The 25,626-nt window shown below is 36.1% G+C and overlaps 1 protein-coding gene across 1 annotated transcript; it reads right to left on the reverse strand.

Annotated features, from left to right (window-relative positions):
* Window positions 1-2,144: 2,144 nt before the first annotated feature.
* sec14l8 (SEC14-like lipid binding 8) lies at window positions 2,145-23,820 on the reverse strand. Its single transcript, XM_053610340.1, has 12 exons — window positions 23,685-23,820; window positions 22,284-22,359; window positions 18,334-18,377; window positions 15,368-15,430; window positions 15,030-15,218; window positions 14,023-14,118; window positions 13,777-13,837; window positions 13,137-13,220; window positions 12,866-12,972; window positions 5,230-5,369; window positions 4,526-4,695; window positions 2,145-3,597 (listed from the first exon to the last, which is right to left on the reverse strand). The coding sequence occupies exons 1-12, from the start codon at window positions 23,736-23,738 to the stop codon at window positions 3,452-3,454; spliced, it is 1,230 nt and encodes a 409-aa protein (XP_053466315.1). The 5' UTR covers window positions 23,739-23,820; the 3' UTR covers window positions 2,145-3,451.
* Window positions 23,821-25,626: the final 1,806 nt, after the last annotated feature.

Here is a 25,626-nt window from a genome sequence, read left to right on the forward strand (position 1 = left end):
CCAGCTGCTTATTCATTCATCTGCTCATCATCTTGTGCTTTAGGTTACAGTGTAACCTAGTGTAACCGTTACACTATAGAATGGCGCAGGGATGACGTCATTTCGAAGTGCCAAAACCGGAGACGAGGTAGCATTTTAGCCCTTCCTGGACTCTGCACCAGCTGCAATACACAAGAGATGGTAAAACACATTCTGTTAGACTGCAAAAGATATGAGAAGGAAAGAACTGAGCTAGAGATGCAAATTGGAAAGCAAAACATGACACCAAAGAACTTGCTGGGAAAAATATTTGGGAAAATGCACCGTCTCTAATAAAGTATCTAAAAAAAAATACCTGGATAAGTGAGAGACTTTAGTAATTTAGTATGACTACATAGTTATTTATTTTTGTTTATTTATGTATTATTGTTGGTATTATTATTTTTTTTTATTATTATTAATTTTTTTTTGAAAATACTGCCAATCCGCTGCCCACACTCCAGTCCAGTAGGTGGCGGTAATGCGCCTTAAGTTGGTTTGCCAACCGCCATTAAAACAAAAAGAAGAAGAAGCAGCTTTTATCCCTTTCAGTTCCATCGCCCCGTAATCAAAAATTATTTTAATGGACAAAACATGTTAGTATTGTAAACTTTTGTTAGTCACAGGCCTTTATTTTATACGATAACTCAAAAGCCTATGGGAAAATCCTATTGGGTTTTTGTCGAAGGAACCAGTGTTATGCTAACTTCCGGGTTCCGGTACGAATGACGTCATCCCTGCGCCACACTATAAAGTACTTTGTACTGCTATCTATCTATCTATCTATCTACTCACTGTTATTTGTATTGTTTTGAGAAAGTTGGTGCAAAAATATTCCTTTCGGAACAATAAAGTTTTTGTAATCGTTTTTTAAAAATTATTTTATTTTATACTATTATATCTGTTTTTATCTTAACATCTCCTCCTTCTTATTCTTCTTCTTCCTATCTATATATTTTAAGTAAATCATTGTTATATGTGTATACAAATTATGTATTGTCACAAGCAAGTTGGTACAAAAATATTTTTGGGATCACTTTTCTTCCTCCTCTTCTCATCATCATCATCAATTATGGGTCTATGTCTAGTCATCCTTTTACAAATTCCCATCCAAACAGTCAGTCAGCTCAGCTACTTTATATTGTGACTATAACCTTTTTTGTGATTCAAAAGGGAAACACAGAGACTCACATTGCCATAACTGATCTATCACTTTAATCAGCTAATTACTCAAACATAATTAAGGCAGTTTATGAGTGAACAACAATGAAACAGACGAAAAGGCACTGATCTAAGTTTACTGGTCCCATTACTCAAGCAATTCATCCAGTTAAAGTCTATTAACAAAAACTCGTTTACAAATAAGCATTCTCATTATATGCAGGTAATGACAATAACTGACACCTGAGATCAAACAAAACATCACTTCTACAAATAATTTAATTACAAATTAGAACAGCCATATACAGAGAACATTCATTAATTAATTAAACATGCAATAAATTAATTTTTCTTAAACGACAGCTGAGTGCAAAAGTTTGCATCATCCATGGTTTCTAGATAAAAAAGGAATACGGACCACTCTTTTGTGTTTTTTCTCCCAAAAAAAACCCAACTCCAAAACTAAATAAAATGTCTCTGTCCTAAAACAATGGCAACATATAAAACAAAAGGAAAAATTGTAACAAATTTTTAAATGAAAATACATACAAATTACAAACTATTGGGGGATATATGTGGATGTGTGTGTATATGTATGTATTTATATATATATATATATATATATATATATATATATATATATATATATATATATATATAATTTTATTTTATTTTTAATAGGATGCAGACCTTTAAACTGACATCTTTTTTTATTTTCCTATTCACATGCACTAGTTTACAATTTTTGTTACCTGGAATGATGAAGGAATCTCTAAAACCTAACTGGCTAAATGCCTTGCAGTTATAATCAGCATTCAATTGTCTTCATTTTGTCGTAAGAATATGCAAACTTTTGCACTCAACTATATACTTTGTATAGGTGATTATGATATAATAAATCTTCAGTAAAGTATTATTAAATTAGTTTATACAAACAAATTTACAATAAAATGTTTTCAACAGCATTAATTAAGATTCTTTTTGGAGAGGTTAGAAACAAAACAATTAAAGCTGCACACTGTTAAGGAACGAATCGTCTAAAGCTGTAAAATTATAAATAATCAGACCAAAATAAAAAAAATTAATTAAAATCTAAATCTAGTGATTGACAATAAGTATAAAGTTTTCTCTGAATCCATGTTATTTAGACTCTTCTTTTTATTTTATTTAATTATTTTCTTATTTTTATTATTTCAGCGTCTTTTTAAATAAACATTTTCAAGCTTGGGCGGCATGGTAGTTCAGCGGGTAGTGTTATCGCCTCACGGCTCTAGGCTCTTAGCTCGATCCTTACTGTAGCTCAGGTTGCTATCTGTGTAGAGTTTCCCATGTTCTTCCCGTGTCCACCTAAGGTATTTTTCGCCAGGTTCTACGGGTTTCCACCCACCTCCCAAAAACATGCCAGTATTTGCATTGGTTAAACACTAAACTGCTCCTAGTATGAGCATGTGTGTGTACTTCGCCCAAGATTCCCATGACAGGCTCTGAATACACCGCAACCCTGACCTGGGTAAAGCACTTACTGAAGATGAATGATTTTTTCTTTTTAACAGGATATATATGATTATTATTTATTATTAACAAAAATACAATGGAAGTATATGATTATCATCTCTATCAAAATAGATAGCTACATATAAAGTACTGTGCAAAAGTCTGCAAAGAAATGCTCTATAGCAAATATGCCTTTAAAAATAATGAAACTAAACATTACTACATTAAAAAAATACTATAAAGCACAGTACACAGTAATAAACTAAGTCAATATTTGGCATGATAACTCTTTGCTTTAAAAAAAATACTGGTAGTCTCAGGTACAATTTGTGCAGTTTTATAAGGAAATTAGCTTTTGCACAATACTGTATCATCCATAAGTAATAACACTAAGTGCTTGCGCTTCCTTACATATATTCGTGTAAGTCTTAAGTTAACTGGCTCTTGGTAAAGTACCAAAGCAAAGCATTTAGACACCAAACACCAAACTGACATGAGCTAGATTCTGTTGGAAAAGGTAAATGTTGAAGGAAACTTAATACTATGTATTAATACTATGGGTTGTGCAGCTATTCCCTTAAACTAGGTTCCAACGAATTGACGTCAAGTCTTCAGCAAAGACCTCATTGTTCTCTTCCCACGAGCAGCATTTTTACAGAACAAATAATTACAGTTCCAAAACCTTTTTTTCTGGAAAATACTGTGCATGAGACAGGCCATTTCAAGTACTGGTTGCTCTGCCGGACAGTCTCTAAACAGGCAGGTAGAGAATCACACCTCACTGATCATTCGGGACATCCCGTCCGGGCGTCCTGCTCGTCTCAGGCTGTGATTGGCTGTCGTTGCTGAGTAAGAGGACTTCCACAGAGAAGCTGACTTTTTTGGACTGGAAGATGCTGTAGGTGTTGTCAAATCGTAGCACGTCTGTAAAGAAAATATATTAAAATTGATAAATACATGTTTAATTCAATTACATTAGCAACAGAATGAACTGTTTAAATTCTAGATTGATTGTATCATCTGCTAAACATTCGTTTTTCCCCCTTAACCTTAAAAAAAAACCATTCTGCAGAAACACAGCTATAAATCTGAGCAGCCTAAAATGAAAGAAAAAAGTTACACAAATGTCATTACAAAAGTATTTATATCTGAAGATTTTTAAAAAATTGTTATCATTGTTAACATTGTTATAAAGTACAGTTGTAATATTAATTAGAAATAAAAAAAATTAATATTAATATCAATTGTAATTAATATTAATTGTAATATTAATTAAACAACTGACTCCAAAACTGGACTTCACACTTATACCAGAGTTTTCATCCTTTCTATGAATGTATACAATAGGGACAAAACACATTTCTTTGTGTCACTTCTCCCTTGTGTTGATAGCACAGTTCTCTCATTCTTGTTTACTAGCGCTTATTATTATTTGAGTGTTAAGCTCATGTCTCAGATTACTTTACAACTGTATTAAATAATAAATAAATAAAAAGTGTGGTTGTTTGTGGTTGTTTATGATGTTTCAATGACAAAAACCCAGCATCCCTCATTTCAACATACCCTTTCCACTTGCTACTATAAAGATGAAAGGTGAGCGAGAAATAATCAGTATATAAAATTACGTGTGTCTTGTTACTGCTGACAATCCCAGGCTGGACACACTGCTATAACTTGATTTTAAATAAAGGTTAAAACTGTAATATAGTAACAACCTACATCTTCCGAGCACAAATATGAGAAGAGAATATTTCAATATCCACTTATTTCTACAAGGTTAGTCTGAGGTAAAATTTAACATAATATTGCGCAGTGAAAAAGCTTTTGTTATCCTCTCTTATTGTGCACTTACACACTCCAGGCTCAGTGCAGGTGAGAGATCCGTCCTCAGGTACGAGGTGTGCGTTGTAGCGCTGACTGGTCAAGACCTCCTGCATCTGGCCTGCCTTCATCCATTCCCCCAGTTTCTTCTTCATAAAGACCCCAAAACCTACATCCCCACCATCACAGCAGAACTGCCACCTGAGGACAGAGACAGAGCAGAGACGGGGGGATATAAAAAAAACAAAACAAATGAGTTGACAACCACATTTCAATAGGAACAACTGTACCCCTGCTCATTCATTTCCAATCAGCCAATCATGTGACAGCAGCGCAATCATGCAGAAACAGGACATGATAAGAAATAAGCACTCTTTACAACCGTGATGATCAGAAAAGCATCTTAGAACACGCAAACTTGGGGCAGATGGTCTACAAAGGCAGAAGCATAACACCACATCAGGTTCCAGTCATGTTTAGCCAAGATTTACCCAGGATTCTAGGCACAGACTCGCTAATACTGTATACAACAATATTGTGTGGTCTTTTTCCAATTTTCAACTGTTCAGATCTTTCAAAATTATTGGGTTAGGGAAACTGCTAGAATACAGTAAACATTTGGTTGTATATTAAAGCAACATGGAAACACTGCTTTCTCTGATATGACTTAAAAAATTAGACATTTCATCAGGGAATAATGATTTTTCCTAGACCATAGAAAGTGCTGCATGTTACCTAAGCACACAGCCTGGAGCGAGGACCTCGTACTCGAGCTGATGGGAGGAGCCGCGGCTGATAGACACACACTGGTCGTACTCCATCTTAATAAAATCCCGTGCGTAGTAGGACTGGGGCACCAGGCCACCCTGCTTAATCTGTGAAGAGACAAACTAGTCATGGCTCAGCTCAGGCAAAACATTAATTTAATAATAGGATGACATGAAGGATAGAAGGATGAAACTTACACAGATGACAGGATGGTTAGTGTTAAAACTGGCTGGTGTTGTTAATATGATGTTTACAGAAGTATGGGCACAAATACATAGACATTTAATAAAATTATATTTTTATTAGGAGATTCTGTTTTTAAGCAGCAGAATATAGATACCTGCTAAATTTAAACATAGGCATTACACTTTTACAATTTAAACTTTGACTAGTAATTCAGCTATAAAAGGTAAAGAAATATGGTGATAAAAGTTTTTTTTTTTTTTATAATGTTGTCCTCTGATGTCTCCTAGAGTCTCACAGTACCACCAGTGTGGAGGTATTTTACTCTGAGATGTTTCAAATAAATCCTTTACTGTTATTCTTTTGCTGACCTTTGACTTTATATTAATATGTTTAAATATGTTTACATTTCAATAGGGTTGGATGTTTGGAAGAGATAAGAACATTTCAGAAAAATTCCACTTGCTAAATTTAACCAACTGGTGTCTTCAGCGCCCAAACACTTAACAAGTGTTATTAAAAGAAAAGGTGATGTTACACAGTGGTAAACAGTCGACTGTCCCAACATTTTTGGAGTGTGTTGGAGTCATCAGATTTGACATGAGTGTAAATTTTCAAAAATAAATTAAATTCACAAAGTAAAACATCGAATAATGTGTTAATAATGTGTTTTCAATATAGTACAGGGTGAATAAAATTTTCAAATGACTCTTGTTTTTTTTTTCTTTTTGCATTTTCCATACTGTCCCAACTTTTTCGGAATTGGGGTTGTAATTACTTTACTTTCAAGTTACTTTCAAAACCTATCAAACCTACAAAAATACACTACAAAGTGAAACTCATAGTTCTTTCAGTAATTTTAGCACGCATCAATGTAGGACTTGATCAGAAAAAGTTGGATTGATCATAAAACTTGCCTCGGGTGTTGTCACTGTTAGTAGGACTACCAGACCAATATAATATAAAACTTTTCTAACTAGGCTAGTTTGGTGTCGTTAGCCAAGTGGAGGCAAAACTAAGCTATCATTGTATGGGTTTAGCTGCTACAGTGCCATGCAAAGTACATTATCTTTCCTTATGCTCTGCTCATATCATATTCACGTAAACTGGAACTCAGACATTTACACACCTTGTTATCTTGCTCAGCATCAGAGGATGTTAATTTTTCAACCCTTTACTGGTTTTAAAATAAAAATCGCCGTATATCCATTTTTACTCACACTGACTGTGAGCTAGCGTTTGGCAAAATCGAGAGACTGTCAGCCAATAAGACACAAATATTTCCACGTATTTTCCTGTAAACCCTGTCTGATTGATTTCGCCTCCGTTCACTGAAGATATAAAATTACAACACCGCCATCGTCTTTTACTGACGTTCAGTTACATAGTGACAAACTGCTCCAAGTGGAGAATTATTCAGGGCTGAAGAAAAAATCTTTGGCGTTACAGCCCCGAATGCCCAGGCCGGGTTACACCCCTGGCAGCAGCGAAAACGTGTTTTATTTTAAAAATTAATTTTACTTAATATTGTTTTCTTAACAATAAATTTCTAACACAAGTAACGTAATTTTATTGACATCAGTAACTGTAAATAAATTACATACATTTAAAACGTAATGCATTACATTACTGCGTCATCAGAAAAGTAATTAGAATACAGTAGCGCATTATTTTGTAACGCGTTATACCCAACTCTGATAAACAATTATTTTTTAATTATGTAATGCCAGTATACATGGCACACACAGCAATTTATGAACACTGAATATGACACTAAACAATACTTCATACTTCTGTCTGCTTTTTAAACTGTAAAAATAGAAAAGCGACAATATTTATTACTCCTATTAACTTAAATATATAAAACCTAATATAAATAATAAAGAAAATAAACTAATTACTATGCTACATACCAAAATGGAATCTTGTGTTTGTTGACTAACTACTGACATGTAGAAGTAAATGACTGTGGTATGTAATGATTAATTGTGAGCAGACAAAAGAGTAGATAAAATAATTGCCACCAGATAAAGTAATATAATAAATCCCTGTTATTCGGTGATTGTGTAACATATACATCCTCACATCCCTAGAAAATGTGAAATTAGCAGTCTGAACTTTCATTAATTTTATCTGGTGAAAAGATAGTCAGCCTAAACAATATAAAGCCTACTTTAAATACTTGATTTTTTTTCTCTATTAATTAATAAATTGATTGTGTTGACAGTTTCACTTAGAAAATGCCAACAGAACAAGTCGTAAAAGTGCTTACACTTTTACACCCTCATCACAATTTTATGAATATGCAAACGAGAACCTCCCCCAACCCCACATGCACCCACCCCCTTTTCCTTGTAAATATATGTGGCAGGGGCTTCATTTGCATACTGTTACCTTATAGGCTCTTATAATTTATGACAAAATAACACCAGTATGTCATGTTCTATACTAGCTCAGATTTTCAGGCAAAACCTTCAGCTCTCTGTTTCTTAAAACCGCTGCAATGACCATTTTCACACTCTTACCAGTCAACGCACTGAAATTAAATTCCCTGAATGGAATTTCTAAACACTTTTTTTCTAAAGTGTACAGCTGACTTTAACAATATAAAATGAAATTAGGGGAAAAAACATTAGAAAGTAGTGTAGGTAAAGTGAATGAAAAAAAGGTATTTAGAATGTTGCTGATAAAAGATGAGGTCAATCAGTCAATACTGAAGTCACATATATACATTTACAGATGCCTAAAACAGCTCCTTCTGGTTGGTTAGTGAGTTTTTAACATGCGAAATACAAAACACTGACTAGTCTGATGATTTGACCAAAATAAATGTTCAATTCTTCAATTCGTTTTTCAATTCTAGGAAAAACAAATACACAAAATCCACAAAACCTATGCACACAGATTTTTTTTACTTAGTCAATATAAAGTTTCAACATGTTATCTACAAGGCCCAGCCGTCTTTAGTCACAAAGACAAACCATAGCACGCTCTTATCATGTGTCAGACATGGATTAACTGCTGGCAGCCAAAGAAACATTTTGGATTTTGTACAAACAACAACAGCTACACAAAACAGGGTCTATTTAGAGTCATACTATCCTATACTATGTGGGACACCAATGAAAAAAAGAGCTGTATTTCTAAAAAAAAAAAAATAAAAAAAAAATAAATAAATAAATAAATAAAAAAAAAAGGAAAGAAAGAAAAAAAGAAGAACATGAAAATAAAAAAACTGGATCACATCTGAGAGATCGCAGGCCCATGTAAATGTGTAATTCCAAAAAATAATAATAACAATAAACCGGAATCCAGTTGGGCTTCATAAGGACCACTCCTCCAGTCCTGCAGAGGGCAGCACCTTTACCTATGCATCTATGGGCAGACAACATGTCAGGAAAGATCAGACAATAGCCGTCCCAGTATAGGCATGATGGTATCTTTCCTAAGGGAGATGCGGGATGTCTAATAAGCTGCACTACTTGCCTACAGCAGAAAAGCTTTAAAAATCACACAGTCTGGAAACTCACTAAACACGGACGACAAGATCTCACAACTAATTTGTAGGGATTATACTAATCAAGAATGATTTCATTGAACTTCATACAAGTGAAACCATAATAAGTACTCAAATTAACCCTGCTCATATCTGTAATCTATGCAATTTTTCATATTTGCTTTGGCACATACCTATGAATGCATCAGCAATTGTGAGATCTTGCTGAGTCAGCACCAAGCACAAAGACAACATGGGTGATTTAATTCACAAACGCTGAATAAGCCTTTAGGCTGGATTATACGAAAGCTTCATGTGTCTCCATGAGACAAATAAGCAACACGTTTAAGACGCTCAGTGTCTATGAGCAATGTATTTATACATATAGTGAGTGGAGAGATTAGACAAGAATCCCAAGAATCCTAAAACCTTAAAAGAACTCAATTTCTAAATAGTGTATATTTATTTTGCTGTTATATAGACAAATATTTAATGCGTCCAGAAAACAGAGACAGACCACATATATGGAAATGAGAGTGGCACTGTAGAAAAAAATCCACCCTGAAAGACTTCAATATTATAATGGCATTCAAGATTTTATAATTAGCTTCTTAGCTGACTTTTTGGTTTGAACTTCCTTCATCAACATGTTTCCAACATTACCCACAATGCATTTAGTAGTGATAGTGGCACCAGTGGGAATTAGCCCTTGCTTCATCTTTCAGCACCTCCTCTGTACACGCTGCTGAAACAAAATGGGCTCTTTGTTTGTCTTGTTTGTTGCTGACTATACACGCTAATTCAACACCACTGCATTGTATAGCTGTATATTCTTGTTAGATGTCGAACGTCACTAAAATTTAATTTTTGTCTTTAAAAGTTAACAGCAAAACCTGGCTGTTATCACTCATGTATGAGATTATTAAAAACCCTTCTATTAAATATCATTGTATCTGTCCAAGCAGTATCCCCCTGTGACGACACAGTGGTACAATAATTTCTAACAAGAATAAAAAATGCAGCACCTACCAATAGATTAGCACCAGAATCGATAAGCAGATCACAAATATTTCAATATAAACAGAGTTGTTACAGGGTTGCCTTTTCCTTTAAGGCTATAGATTGGAATATGGCTGTGTCTTTGAGTCCATATATGGAGGTCTTCAAGTAGAAGGCAAGAAGTCACTATATATACACTATATAGAAATTCTGTTAGCCAGCAAGCTAACATAAGCTAATTTTTTGCAACTTTTTGAGAAGCAGATTCATCAATGTTCATAATCTTCACTGCAAACGTTAGCCAGCTAGCTAATGTGAGTGATCCTGACAGGATTTCTAAAAGGGTTTTAAAGTTATACTTACAAATGTTCATAACCGTCACTGATATACCAGGCAGCTAAATAGCATAAGCTAACCTGACAGGATTTCTCTGGGGATTCATAAGACATATTCATAAAATGTGTATAATCTTCACTGATAAAGCTAGTCAGCTAGCTAACATGAGGTAAACTGACAGGATTTCTGAGTTCATGTCATATTCGTCATCTTCGCAGCTAACTAACATGAGCTAACCTTACAGGATTTCTGAGAGATTTTCAAGGCATATTTATAAGTCAAATGTTTATAATATTACATTCATACTGGCCAGCTAGCTAATAGAGGCTAACTGACAGGATTTCTGAGAGATTTTAAAATCATACTCATGAACTACGTTTTCATCTTCTAACACCAGTCTGATAGTACACAGTGGTGTCACAGAGTGCAGGGGAACGACAGGTACACCGCATATGCTCCAGCTTTCACTCTGCCTGATAAAATTTATAAACTGATAAACTGATAACTGACAAAATGCTGAATCAATGTAACGCAAGCCAAAATGTGCAACAAAGCAATTTCATCTCTGCTCCATACAGCATTACAATGCCTTAAATAGCACTGTCTTTATATAAATGTTTATGTCTGAAGATATAAAACCTTATGCAATAATTTAATTGTACTCCAATGATTCAGACTTAAAATCTGGCAAACTCCAATGAAAGGAGATGACAGCTGCTTATGTCATTGCCATTGATGTCATGCCATTTCAGAGAATGTATACATTTTCACTTTCCAAACAATGCTGCTCTCTGACATTGAGTTTCCAAGCCTAAAGACTAAAGCTAAAGCCAGTGATGACTAACGTTACAGTAAAGGCTTGACACTGCAGAATTTTCTTGTACTGGGTAAACAGAAAATATTGTATTACCTGAATAGAGGACAGTTGGAGGTCTTTTTTTATTACTAAAACAACCAATTTAGAACACTAAGAAAACATTCCTTCAACCTGTGATTATCAGATACTTATATCAGTATTTGAGCTGATATTGACCCCAGACACTGGATTGCTACAGGATTGGATTTGACTTATTTTCTGACCCGATCCACTGATTTGATTTCTACTATAAGCATGTGTGACACTGATCTGACATGACCCAGGTCATGCAAATTAACACAAGACACACTGCCTGGAATAAAACAGTTTCCACTTTTTTTGCCCAGTTGCTTTTTTTCATGACAGACATAAACCTGCGCTGACCTACATGTGACAATCAAGATATGATGGTGCTGTGGTATTTTCCAACCCATTTTCCACTAACTGTATACCTTTCAAAGTCCTTAGCTCAGACACTAATGTGATATTTTCCTGACTTTAGGCAAAAACTTAAAAGACTGTTCCCAACCTGTTTTTGTGAATGTACACTATATGGCCAAAAGTTTATGGACACCTGACCATCACAGCCATATGTGGCCCTTCCCCAAATTGTTTCTACAAAGTTGGAAACACACAATTGTATAGAATGTCTTTGTATGCTATAGCTTTATAATTTCCCTTCACTGGAGCTAAGAGGCCCAAACCTGTTCCAGCATGACAGTGCTCCTGTGCACACAGCGAACTCCATGAAGACATGGTTTGTCAAGTGGAATAACTTGAATGACCTGCATGGAGCCCTGACCTCAACCCCACTGAACACCTTTGGGATGAACTGGAACACCGAATGCACCCCAGGGCTCCTCACACAACATCAGTTCCTGACCTTACTAATGCTCTTGTATCTGAATGAACACAAATCACCACAGCCACGCTCCAAAATATAGTGGAAAGCTTTCGCAGAATACTGGAGGTTATTATAACAACAAATCTGGAATGGGATGTTCAAAAAGCACCTATGAGGAGTGTGATGGTCAGGTGTCCGCATACTTTTGGCCACTATTTATGTTTTGTCAAGGTTTTGTTGCAAAATTGCTTCCTGTGGCCTACTTCAATATAAACGAGCTATTTCACACAACTACGAACTACACAGAACTGACTGTTCACACGTTATTGTTTAATCCGTAATAAATAAGAAGAAATGATTCAGAGTTAGCTACTGAATGTGATTCAGAGAGCTGATGTTATTATGCACAACAAAACTAAATAAATATGAAAGATGCTAAATGTCTTGCTATCACAGATACAATGAATTAGCTGATATAAATTGTATGTGCTACAATAAACAGCCACAAACTCTAATCATATATTATTTTGCAAAATTTTGTGAAAATGTCACTGCACATCACTGGCCCAGACTTAGTTTATAAAGGAAATGAGAGAAGTTGACTGATTTGACACCATCTAACCACAACTCTTGATAACGGTTTCCTTCCAATGCCATTACCGTTTCACAATCACTACGTCATTACCTGTACCAGTGGCTTGGTCAGTACTGGGTTTAATATTGTTATAATATAGAAAATGAAAGTGCAATTGAAACCTCCATAACACCTTTTCCATTTTGAGTAGCTTGAACTATTTAGCAGTCTGACAATACTATGCACTAGCTTACTATCAAGCATATGCCACCTAGGTAGAGCTGTGACCCTGTGTGACTTTTGACCTTTACTCACCCTGGTCCTGCAGCGCGGGTCACCATCAGGATCCATCAGTTTTCCCCCATAGATGGCTGGGAGCTCCTCAGGGTCAATGAGTTTCTTTAGCACCTCCTGCCAGTTGGCTGGGTAAACAAAAAAGGACAAAATTTACATCACAAACATTAACTGTGTCAGTGTGTTATGAGTACATTTGGGTGATTCTTAGTCAAGTCTATGAATGCAACAGGAAAGAGATTTTGAGAAGGTCTAAGATTTTGAGGAGGTCTAATAAGTGAGATTAACTTACACCCCAGAACCATGATCTTGTGGCGAGTGTCTTCACTCAGAAAGTGCTTCACCAGATTATACGCCACAGGAAACAGTTTGGGTGCTGCAAAAAAAAGTTAGTTAGCAAATCTTTAAGTAAGGAATAAAACACCAGGGGTCGTTCTGTTATAGAAAAACAATCAAAACCGAAGTGACGGGAGGCCTGTTACCACCATGATTACATTTACGGCATTTTGGCAGACGCCCTTATCCAGAGCGACTTACATTTATCTCATTTATACATCTGAGCAGTTGAAGGTTAAGGGCCTTGCTCAAGGGCCCAACAGTGATAGCTTGGAAATTCTGGGGCTTGAACTCCTGACCTTCTGACAAGTAACCCAGAGCCTTTAACCAGTGTGCCACCACTGCTCCACGAATTTATTTCCTTATAATAGCACATCCCAAAATGTTCTCTTCAACTTATACCTCAATTTGTCAACACAAACGATTATTATAGTGTTTTGCCTTGCAGTCGGCACTACTCTCAGAGCTGCTGTTATAGAAAATATTCAACACCTTTTTTTACCAATCAGATTTGACGATTCAACAGTGCCGTATAAATGATTATAAGTACCCATACATGCTGATAATATTCATTTGTATACTACTTCGCAACTTACCTTTTATAATTAATAATCTCTTGAGTCCTTCAGGATAGTTGTCTTCAAACATGGTCAAAACCTACAAAAGAAAAAAAGCCTGCTGATTACTCAAGAAACATCTGGTTCCTAAAAGCCTTTTTTTAATAAGCCATGTTCAACAAGGGGTCAAGGCATATAAATATTTACACATTTGAGGAGTGAACTGCGGACAGTGATAAAGCATGGTTGTACACACCATACACAGAAAACTAAATGAGATCCTACCTCTCCATATGTTTCTATAGCAGGCTTCCATAGATGCTTCAGGCCCAAACCTTCACAATCATAGATCATAGTGATGGACTCCACATTTTTACCCAACTGATATAAATAAAAAGAGAGAGACAGACACAGAGATGGAGGTGGAGAGGAGGGGGAAGCAGTAATTAAGTTCTGGGAGCTGTTTCTTTCCACCAAACAAATCAATGCATATAAATCAGTACCTACAGGATGTCGGACTTTTGCGACCGCAGAAATTAACGCAAAATCAAGCAAACGCTGCAATATTCGGAGGAGCGTGCAAGTTTTCAAAATGACCGCATATTTTCCGCAGATTTGGGCCAAGACGCGTTATGTAACGTCATCGCAACGGGCATTCGGTCGAAGCTCTCGTCAATTCACGTGCGTCAAACATGAGTACAGGTAAACCAACAAACATCACTGTGAAAGACTGTGCAAAACAATTTCAAGAAATTGCAATTATGCCAATTCAAGTAGTTTTCCTCAGAAAAAAGCATGAAAAATGAATTTTGAAAAAAAAAAACCCTGTGACAAAATCAAGCATTTTTGGCCGCAATAATCACAAAAAACTCTACGAAATCCTGTACGGACTGATAAACTTCTGTTCTATATTTTTCTAGCTAAGTCAACTAGTCCATGCTTAAATTGTAATATAAACCCTGCTTTGTATTATTATTATTTTTAAAAATTTTCTTTGTGATACCAAGCATTAATAAAATATAAAGGAGCGATTATTACTTAAACCTGAAGTTTAAATGTGTTTATAGACCCGTAATAATCATATCATTTTAAAGCTATGTTAAAAATAACTAAGATTCGCAATAATATCTTGCAATAGATCTGCCTTTTTCCTTTCAGACTTCTGTTGGCATTTTTCCAGCCCAGAACATACCTCCAGATTCCCTTTGTTTTGTTAATGTTTTCATTGCAAAAAAAAAAAAAAAAGTTATAAACTGCCCGTTTAAATTGCACAATATCGTTCACCCACTTACCCTTTCGCTCTGTAAGCTGCATTCCTTCTGCAGCATCTCACAATCTCGTACTTTTGTCTTCATGAAGTCCTGCTTAGAGGCAGAGAGAAGGAGACCTTTGGGATCCACCGGCCCGATAACGTCGTACCACACAGGGCTGCCCTCTCGGTCGTAGCCACACATTCCTCCTGAGAAAAACTTCTCTAAAACCTAATAATTAGTGGCAATATGAGAACAGAAGGTATGGCATAAGCTCCAATGGAATTCAACAAGAACAACAGTGTTTTGATTGGAAATGTTACTCTGAACGCGTCTCTGAAGAATTGCGTTCTGCTCTCATAACTGTGTGTAGATCATACCTCTGGAGGCTTCCAGTCAGTAGTGATCGTGTCGGCCTTCATCTGTTTTCGGAACTCCAAATGCTAAAAAGTGAAAGATGTATAACGCGTCAAAGTTAAAGCCCACAAAACACCATGGCAGTAAAGGGTTAATGAATCATTTGGAGAAAAACGAATTTGTTTAAAATAAGTTTCCAGTTACTAATGATCCTAATGATCAGCCAACACGTGTTTGGTGTCCAATTTTGCTCTAAAGCTAAACACATTGCCAGTCATTAACTTCTGAACACCCTATATTTTAGCAGTTTGTGTTTAAACGATCTTTGAAAATGTGACCAAGGAACACTGAATTGAGAACGCATTACATGTTCAGTGAATTAAGAAATGATGGAAATGACTTTGTTTATTAATCTAAATTAGAAAAGGCCAAAATCTTTATCACTCTAATTAAGCATAACAGATATTTATATCTGTTATGCAGTTAATTCTGTTAGTGCTGTCTATCAGTCTTTTATCTGTAGGCTTTATGTGTTTACCCTCCAAGTGCATCTGTAAGATGACAACAGGGTGTTTGGTGTTCACAGTTACACTTGTTATGATGTGCAGATCATAATGTACAAATTTCTACTTTTGACTTAAATTTGTATCTATAGACCATGCATGCCATTTTACAAAATTCTTAATTTACAATTTAGGTTACTGATATTGTTTAAAGCAAGTATATGAAGATTTAGGCACACATTTTACAGAAAGGTTGTTGGGTTAGATAAACTAAACAGCATTCCTTGCTGACTTTTTAGTCTTATAACACAAAACATCTTTTGTCTCCCTGGTTACATTTGAGGGAAACAGCGTCAATGTGATTTTTCTTTGAAGTATTCCTTTCAGTAGTGACCTAAAAGCATCCCCAGAGCATAATTTCCCTACAAACTGAAGTTCTCATTTTTATTACTGGAAACACAAAGCCCTGTATCCAAATTCAGTGGGGGACATTTTAATAATCTCTGTGTGAAGAGCAGTGGAAAATCTGACACACCTGATCTCCTGGGGTGCTTCACATCAAGATGTAATTACCATCCCTTTGAACGCATGGGAAGTAGCTTTATGGATACTGTCTGTATACCTTGTGATTGCTAGGGCAGGTTTCTGTGCCTCATCTAGGCATGATTTGTGCATATACACCGAACCATACACTTTATATTCCAAGACAATTTAATCCAAGTTGTTCTATTTTTCCGTTAATAATATATGGAAGATAGTCAATCTTGTAACGTCTGCCTATACAATCCTACAGTTTTAATTCGAAGAACTTTAATAAACTCGTGAGAATATTTTAGGGTGAGTGACCTTTGCCAGTAGCGCTGTAAGAATGGGGAAGAGAAAGCTGTGATTATGCAATCCATGTTACAAATTTATTACAAAGTAACAAGAGCTGCTAAAATTGTGACTCATCAGACTGAGTGACTGCTTGGATCAACTGTATTGTTGTATTAATTTTAATTCTCACCACACCCCAATACTGAATCCCATAATTCAGACACAGATGAGTGAATCATCTAACAAGTCAGAATCTGATTCTCGCCTGGCCTTTAACCACAAATTTGCTTTTTACCTTAGTAATGTCTGACATTTTCTGAGATTGTACCAAAGCAGAAAGCAGCACGTCTGATTATCATCGTTGAAGATATCAACTACAACTATGAGGATCCAGCTCCTGGTTTAGACTTACATTCCTCACTCTTCTTAGTTACATATTTGTTTTTACTGTGGTTACTGAATAATACACTTTAACACGAATAACTGAATACTAACCTGAGACTTTAGGGGGTTAAAAGAGAAAGATTTGTGTATACTGTTTTTTTTAAACCTCTTTTTGCTAAATAATCGATTTCCTAATCTTGAAACCTGTTCAAATTAAAATGACACAAAATTTAGTTACCATACTGAAACAGTAGGGACGAATGTCAAAGTGGGTGTCTGACAGGAGCTAGTTACACCCCTTAATGGATTTTTATTGAAATATAAAACGTTACACTGTACTACGACACTACAAAATGACTCTACTCTAAGTTGCATATATTGCGTAGATTAATAATGGAAGAAAAAAACAACTTGGATTAAATATACTCAGAATATAAATCCATTAGTGGTAGCAATGTCCATATTTGCAGAAATTGTGCCTAGGTTAGGCTAAGAAACCTGCCCCAGCAATCATGGGGAATAAGTACATGTTCTTCATAAAGCATTTATCTATGTGTTCACAAAGGGAACGTGACATGACAGAACATGACTCTACTATGGCAAAGCAGACAAAGACAAAGATTGAGTTTTAAGAAACTGGTAGAAATCTTTTGTCTCAGGAAAAAGTGTGTGCCAAAAAATCAGTAATCCGTTTCCCCAGTAACACTACACTGCTGGAATATCCACCTCTGCTGAATAATCCAGCTTGATCACTAAATACTAAACACAAGTAGAACTGGACAAGCATGGCGTGATTATACTCACTTGAATAACTGGACACATACACTAGGTCTACTGATTCTGCCTGCATCCTAATTATTTGACTAAAGTGTATTAATTAACATTTGAGAATTTCTAATGGACTTCTTTGGTAATTGTTTAATTTTCTTGAAAACTATAAATATTGCCGTCGCAGTGGTGATTTATAAACCGTTTACATCTACCACCTTAACCAGCATAGATATTGTAGGATTCTTCAGCAGAGGTTGCAATGGATGTACATGCTTAAGCTCATGCTTCAGAACAGCCTACTACACCACTCCAAATAATCATCGTTTTACACTGCTATAAAAATATAAAGCATGGTTTTAATGATTGGGAGTAAAATGTTATGAGCTTCCTTTTTGACATTGCGAGGACCAGTTTAACCATTTTAATATATCTCTAATAGAACAATGCCTTGAAAGTTTAGGCCATACTTTAAGCATAGTTGATTGAAATTGAAACAAAGAGACAAAATGTGATACCTTACGAAGCATTGCTTCAGCTTTTTGCAGGTTGAAATTTCTGGCTGAAAAATAGACAACAAAAAAGAACAGGAGTGAGCAGAGTGAAATGACGAGCAGAGGTCACAATGTGAAACCCAAAGGACAAAGCTGTTAAAATTAACATTAAAATGTAACAAAAGTAAAATGTGACAAAATTGTAGATTATTTCAGACATAACTGTAACTGTATCATTTAAATTTAATATAGAGATGAACAAATTCGATAATATTTGTATCAAGCCAATACTAGCTTAAAAACGCTGGATGACTTTTGGCATATTTTTTAATCTTAAACTTTTTTGGAATTGGGGTTGTATTTACCTAATGTGTCTAATAGTTACGTAGTAATAATTATTATATATTATGATTGTAATATATATTATACATTATTGTAACTTATATATTATGATTGTTTTTACACTATATTGTCCCTAGCCTGAAAGGTTTGCAAACCCCATGACCTATATGGAAAACTGGCCATTTACTTTTGGTAACACATTAATTATGTGCTTGAATAGACATGAAAGAGTAAGCATGGTGGCCTTGTACAACATAACTCTGGTAATCTGTGGTACTCTAACCAAAATCTTATTCTGAATATAACAGTTTTACATATATGGTATAAATACTTTAAATCAAGACGCCCATCATGATGTATGACGCCTCATTTAATTCAGTTCGGATCAGAAAACTGTGACGAATAACTGAAAACATGTCTTTTTAAAAATCCTTTATACCGTATATTATTTATTCACAGGTTTACATTAAAAGCTTTTTTTCTAATACGTTATCGTTTCTATAGTAACAGCTCATTCAAAGGGAATTGCACAGAAGATGCTCCACAATAATCAAAGGCTAAAAATTATTAAATAACATAAATAAATAAATAAATAAAAAGTTATGTAACAAAGATATATCGTTGATATGGTGAAAGAGATGTTTAATTAAAATTTATGAAAGAAGTCTTCAGTAAGTTTTCTACCACAAGAAAGTCTTCAGGACCAAGGGTTGGTTTCTGAGCAACATGACAAGCTGTGTTTTTTTGTTGTTGTTGTTGTTTTGTTCTGTTTCTAAGTAATAAAAGGAACTAACTTGTTTCCATGGACATTCCACAAAACGTATGGCATTTTGTTTATAAACAAAAATGTATTCTTAGCATTGGCAAACTCCTGTTTTGGATGGTTACTCTACTTCGTGTCGACCCACATCACACCACCCTGTTATTGATTAATTTCCTATAACAGCCTGTCCCCTCGTGTTTTATTCCTGATATATGTCACTGGTCCATAAAATGTAATAGTAAATGTAATACCATAGTAATATATTTTGACCCTAGTAAAAGCTCTAAAAGTCTTTAAAAAGACTTTTTTATTAGATCGGAGTGTTCTTTCCAGCAGATTAATGTCATTTTGTGACACTCGCCTGCACCTGACTGTCTTCCGGTCACATAGACACTAAAGTATTTAATGCTCATAAAGGGGATTATAACGTACATTACAGCTGACAGCAGCGGATCTGACACCTGCCACACAGATCATCTCAAACATGTCACTCCATTGGGTGGGAGTGTGAACGTCCATTTTTTTGAGCGATAATGATGTGTTCTTTTGCTGTTAATGCATGTCTTGATTTTTACTTTATTATACAAGACAACAAACTATTAGAGTAGAAGTGAAAAAGGATGATATCATAACCTTGACTGTTAAAAATGCCCAAAGCAATACTCGCTCTCAAACTTTAGCATACTCCTGGATCTCAACTCTGTTCATATACACTGGTTTTATCTTATCTTCCCTAAAGCGATGAGGCAACCCTTGAGAAACACCACTGGCACTGTCAGTCACGTGTGGAGGTGTTAACATCGGGCATTCACAACAAGGAGAAGAAGAAAAAAAACATGTCTCTTAAAATATGACAGGACCATACAGGTAAAACTTGCTTTTCAACCATAAGAGACAGTAGCTGAAAATTTCCATATTCAAATATTATCTGATAAATTTACAATTCAGAACCATTAAACAGATATATTCAAAGCAGTGGAGCCACACGGGCTTATCAACGATTTTGTAACCACTGCTGAAAATGTTTTATGCCTTATATAATCTCTTCTGCATGATATTATATTACTGAAGAAAAATTATTTACAAGCCTGATGGGCTACGTCGAGTACATTTAGAATGCAAGAAGCTAAGAATAAACCATGAAGAGTCATGCTGTTAGAGGAAAATAATCAATGAAGGGGTGATGCAGTGTGACCCAACACAAAGCGGAGTTACTGTTATCACCCCAAAGTTGATTATTTTCCTATAGCAGCATGTCCCAAAGTGGTTTAACATTCTTATAATGCAGTAGTTTGTCAACTTTTTGACAAATCACAACTTTTTTATTTACGACAAGTCATACTTTTCCTCTGCTTATAGTTACATTTAATGTTATAGAATATTCACAAAACAAGTTATCACTTAATATAACAGTTCTACAGGCTATAACACTTATAAACCGTTGTTCTCTCTCTAGCTTCTATTTTTTCCTCTTTCTTGAAGTTAATAAGAGAAAAAAAAATGGAGCGTGTTGTTACCAAGAATGCGCAGACTCCTCCATTCTAAAGCTACAGCTTGTTACAAAGCACTGACACTAGAGACTCCTTCTAAAAATGCTAAATATACAGCCCCTTATCGAAAATTTCATCATGTTAATAAATTGTACACTTTTATTTGTAAAAAAAACAAAACAAAAGAAAAAACATTTTCAAAAACTGTGTTTATCATTAGGCTTTGATTATATGAAGCGTCCACCGTTCAAGTCTGTGTGAATGAGCTGTTACTATAGAAACAATAACGTATTAGAATAAGAATGAGCGCATTAATATAGTATAAACCTGTGGTTTGGATTAGAGTCGGCACTACAGTCAGCGCTGCTGTTATAGAAATGTAATTAATTAATTAAGACCTTCTGATCAATCAGATTCGAGCGCTGTGGTATAATACCTCTTAAACATAGGCCATATTTTAACATGCTCAATATGAAGAGAAAACTGCCCCAGTGCTGGTCCACTCTTCGACCGGCGTAAAAAACAACCTTAACATTTTAACACCAACATTATCTGATAAATGTAACAGCACACACCCAGTGTAAATGGTTTACTGTGTATAATAACAGTAAATGAGCAGTGATAATGTTAACATATCACTTGCTGGTGATATCAGGGCCAGTGTCTCTAAAAACCGACATTCTTTATCACAAAGCTAAGTCCATGCTTCAGCTAAGCTTCAGTAAACACTGCTTTAAAAAGTTCCCTGACCCTGTTCAAATCAGTGGCTCAACGGTTAAGGCTCTAGGTTACTAATCAGAGGGTCAGGGGTTCAAGCCCCACTGATAAGCTGCTACTGATGGGCCCTTGAGCAAGGCCCTTAACCCTCTCTACTCCAGGGACACTGTATCATCTCTGACCCCAACTTCCTAATAAGCTGGGGTATGCAAAGAAAATAATTTCGCTGTAATGTACATGTGACAAATAAAGGCTTTTTCTTCTACTACTGAAGAATGTCTACTGACCCTCAAACGCCTGTTTCTGTTATTGCCAAACTGTTAGTGTGCAGGTAGTACTGTTCAAATAGCCATATAGGATAGCTGGTTGACCAAAGCTGACTGCACAGACATGCTGCATTTTGTTTTAGAGCTCTAATCAGATTATAGCTGAGATTAATCTAGCTCATTGTGCACGCTGCTGAGTCAGGACCAAACAATAGATCCCTTTCACTTGCCTCTAGCTCTAACTGTATGAGCAAATGTGTGAAAAAGAGGATTTAGTTATATAATAAAACTGAAACTCTGTTTTGCAATATCACTGTTGCAGCAGCTTAATAAAAGAATCTCTCATCTAATGGCGCTGGGCCATTTATCGACAGACTTGTTGAGATCTGTTCTCACCTCGAAGCCAGCGCAGTAAGAAATGGTCGCTCTGAGACGGACACTGTGGCAAGACATCTTGGACCCTTTCCCGAAACTGTCATAATTAGAAAGGGGAAACAAACAATAAGTTAATTGTGTGGAATTACAGTGTTGCCAGACTGTCTGTGCAGTTATCTGCTCAATTATGCTAATTTAAATTGAATTACATTTCTATTTAAATGATATTCATTCGAAGTAGTTATCGGTCCTTAGTCTACTCGGAACCCTGCGTGAAAGGAAAACCTTCTGTAGTAGGGGGATCACAGAGCGATCCATCGGGCAATAACGTGTTCTAGATATGTTCATTTTCTCTCTCGCAGAGTCTACAACATACTAATAAGAAGAAGAAGAAGCGGAAGAACAAGAAGAACAAGAAGAAGTACATGGCAGGTTTAAAACATGGAGTTACTTCTGTGTGAACATTATTAACAAAAGTACAATACCTGCAACCAGTATATTAAGCTCAATATCAATATGTTGAAAACAAATAATTGCACGTTTAAGTAAATATTAAATATCATGATAAATGATGTTATATTTATTATACTTATACATGATATACTTTCCAGAAATATCATGTGTATCTTTTTATTATGTTTTTTTTAAATATATATGACTAATTCTGTTAGTATACAGCTGATCTGATGTTTTCAAATTGTAAAATACTTACAGATCACACCCCCCCCTTCAGTGTTAAATCCTTAAATTTTATAGTCATTAAATAAAAGTATCCTTGAATTGAATTTTTAATGTAACACTAATGTGACCAAACCACCCCCCACCCCCCACCCCCCACCCCCACTCCCCTTCCCCTTCCCCTTCTAAAGCAGTTCTACACTTTCTGAAAGTGGATTAACCTGCTGTAGGGTTCTTCAGAGCCTGTAAGGGTTCTTCAAGAGGAACAAACAGAAGAACCTTCGAAAACAGTGCAATGTTGTTTTTGTTTCACTGTCATTGGAAGGAGGGTTCAATCTGGCAACCCTGGTGGTGTGATCTCTTGTGTAAATTGGTACTGACATCCCGGAGAAAACAAAGAGGAAATACATCATGCGATCAATATCTGAGAATATCCACAGCTGCCGTGAAGATCTAGAGATGATTCAGCTAAATAAATGCTATGATGATCTACAACATACACGCCTTTTTTTGTGTGCAAAATCATCTGTAGAGCTGCGGCGTGCTATGACTGTGTCCATGTATGGATCTAAAGATCTCTGGAGCAACAGTGAAATGGATTTGATGGCAGAATAATAGGCTCTCGGTGCGACATGTATCTCTCAGCCAGCTTCGCTATGGTAAGGAAGAAGCGCACCACGTTTCCGGGAAGAAAAAAAAACCTGATGGAAATCCAAAGTCATGAAGCAGGAGTAAAATACTCACCTGCGCCAGAGCCTCGGCCTGTTTCACGCTCAGATCTCCAACCCTGCCGCTCATCTCTCCTTAATACACGGACTGAATAAGCCGAAATGAACGGCACTGCGAGACGGTTTCACACACACACACACACACACACACACACACACACACATGCGCGCGCAGTCAGATTCAGTTTCCTCTTCCCTCCCAGCAGCAGCAGAGCTGAGCAGCGGCCGCACGGTATACCGTGAGTTAATGGCGATATTACTGCGCGGTATTATATCGATATCACATCGATCATCAAGGCTTAATAATAGGTGCACTGAAAAAAATGGAATATGTACTCAGCAGGGACATCGCCATGTCTATTTTTCACCCCCACCCCCCCAAAAAAAAATATTTATTACACCCCGCCCCCAAACAAATCAATAGGCCTATATCAACCAATATATTTTCTTTTTGACTTCTCTTTTTTTAAATCAACAGTTCGATTCCATCGCATCTTAAACCTGTTCATGGGTGGGCACTAGGACTTGGGGGAGTGATCCACACAGTTTACTGTTTAAACATTTTAAGCTGTTTTTATTTATTATGCAGTTTGGCTGCTCACTCACACACTTGCTGCAGACTCACACACAGGCAGTGAGAGCGCAGAATGATGCGGTCACACGCTCCTCAGCAGTGGTTTTCACTTTGCCACTCTTCCATTTTCCCCAGTGTCTTTCTGATAGTGGGGTCATGAACCGTGACCTTTATTCATGCAAGAGAGGTCTGTAGTTCCTTTGATGTTGTCCTTTTCTCTTTTGTGACTTCCTGGATGAGTCGTCGCTGTGCTCATGGAGGAATTTTGGAAGGTCGGCCACTTTGGGGAAGGTTCACTACTATGCTGAGTTTTTCCATTTGTAGATAACGGCTCTTACTGTGATTCTTTGGAGTCCCAGAGCCTTGAAATAGCTTTGTAACCCTTCCCAGACTGATGTATTTCAATCACCTTCTTCTTCATCATTTCTGGAATTTCTTTCAACTTTGGCATAGTGTGTTACTGAGTAACACCGTTTAACCAACTGCTGTTGAAAAAGTTCTATTTAAGTGTTGATTTTATTGAACAGGGTTTGCAGTAATCAGGCCTGGTTGCGTCTAGTCCAGCTGAACCCCATTATGAATGCAGTTGCATAGAGTTGGGGAATTAGTAACTATGGGGGCAAATACATTTTCACACAGGCCCAGGTGATATGGGATGATTTCTTTTGCTTCAATAAATAGCATCATCACTTTACAGCATTTCGCAGGGTTTTTTATTGTGATTGTTGCAGCCAAAAATGCTTGATTTTGCTGTGGCTTTTAAAAAAATTTGCGATGCAACTTGGAGAGGTTTTTGTGCTTTTTATGTGGAAAACTACTCGACTTGGTAAACGAGAGTGTTTAGCTGTACTTATGTCTGACGCATGTGAATCGAAGAGGGCTTTGGCTGAATGCGCATTGTGATGACATGTCACGATGCGTCTTGGCCCAAATCTGCAGTAATTTTTAAAAACTGCCAGCTCCTCCAAATATTGCGGAGTTTACTTGATTTTTGCAGAATCGCAAAATCCTGATGGGACTGTTACAGAATGTCAGCAACCTCCACTGAACAAAAACTCTTAGATTTTATTCAGGGTTTTGAAAATACATGATCAAATCATGTTTGATGTACGTAAACAAATTGGGTTAATGTAACTCAGTTCAATCACGTGGAGCCGATGTATGTCATATCCAGACCAAGCTAAGTGTTTCTAAGATGGGGTTCTTTGATGAATACTAAAGCATGCAGATGATAACTGTTTTTTTTATATTTACATGACACCAAATAACAAGTCATATCAAAAATGAGTATTTTGACCACAAATGGACACGCTCTTCAAATGTTTTGTTAAAATTTATATTTACAGGATTTCCCACTTACCCCAAATACAGTCAGTCTACATGA

This window comes from Ictalurus furcatus, chromosome 22 (assembly GCF_023375685.1).
Source record: "Ictalurus furcatus strain D&B chromosome 22, Billie_1.0, whole genome shotgun sequence".
NCBI classification, from domain to species: domain Eukaryota; kingdom Metazoa; phylum Chordata; class Actinopteri; order Siluriformes; family Ictaluridae; genus Ictalurus; species Ictalurus furcatus.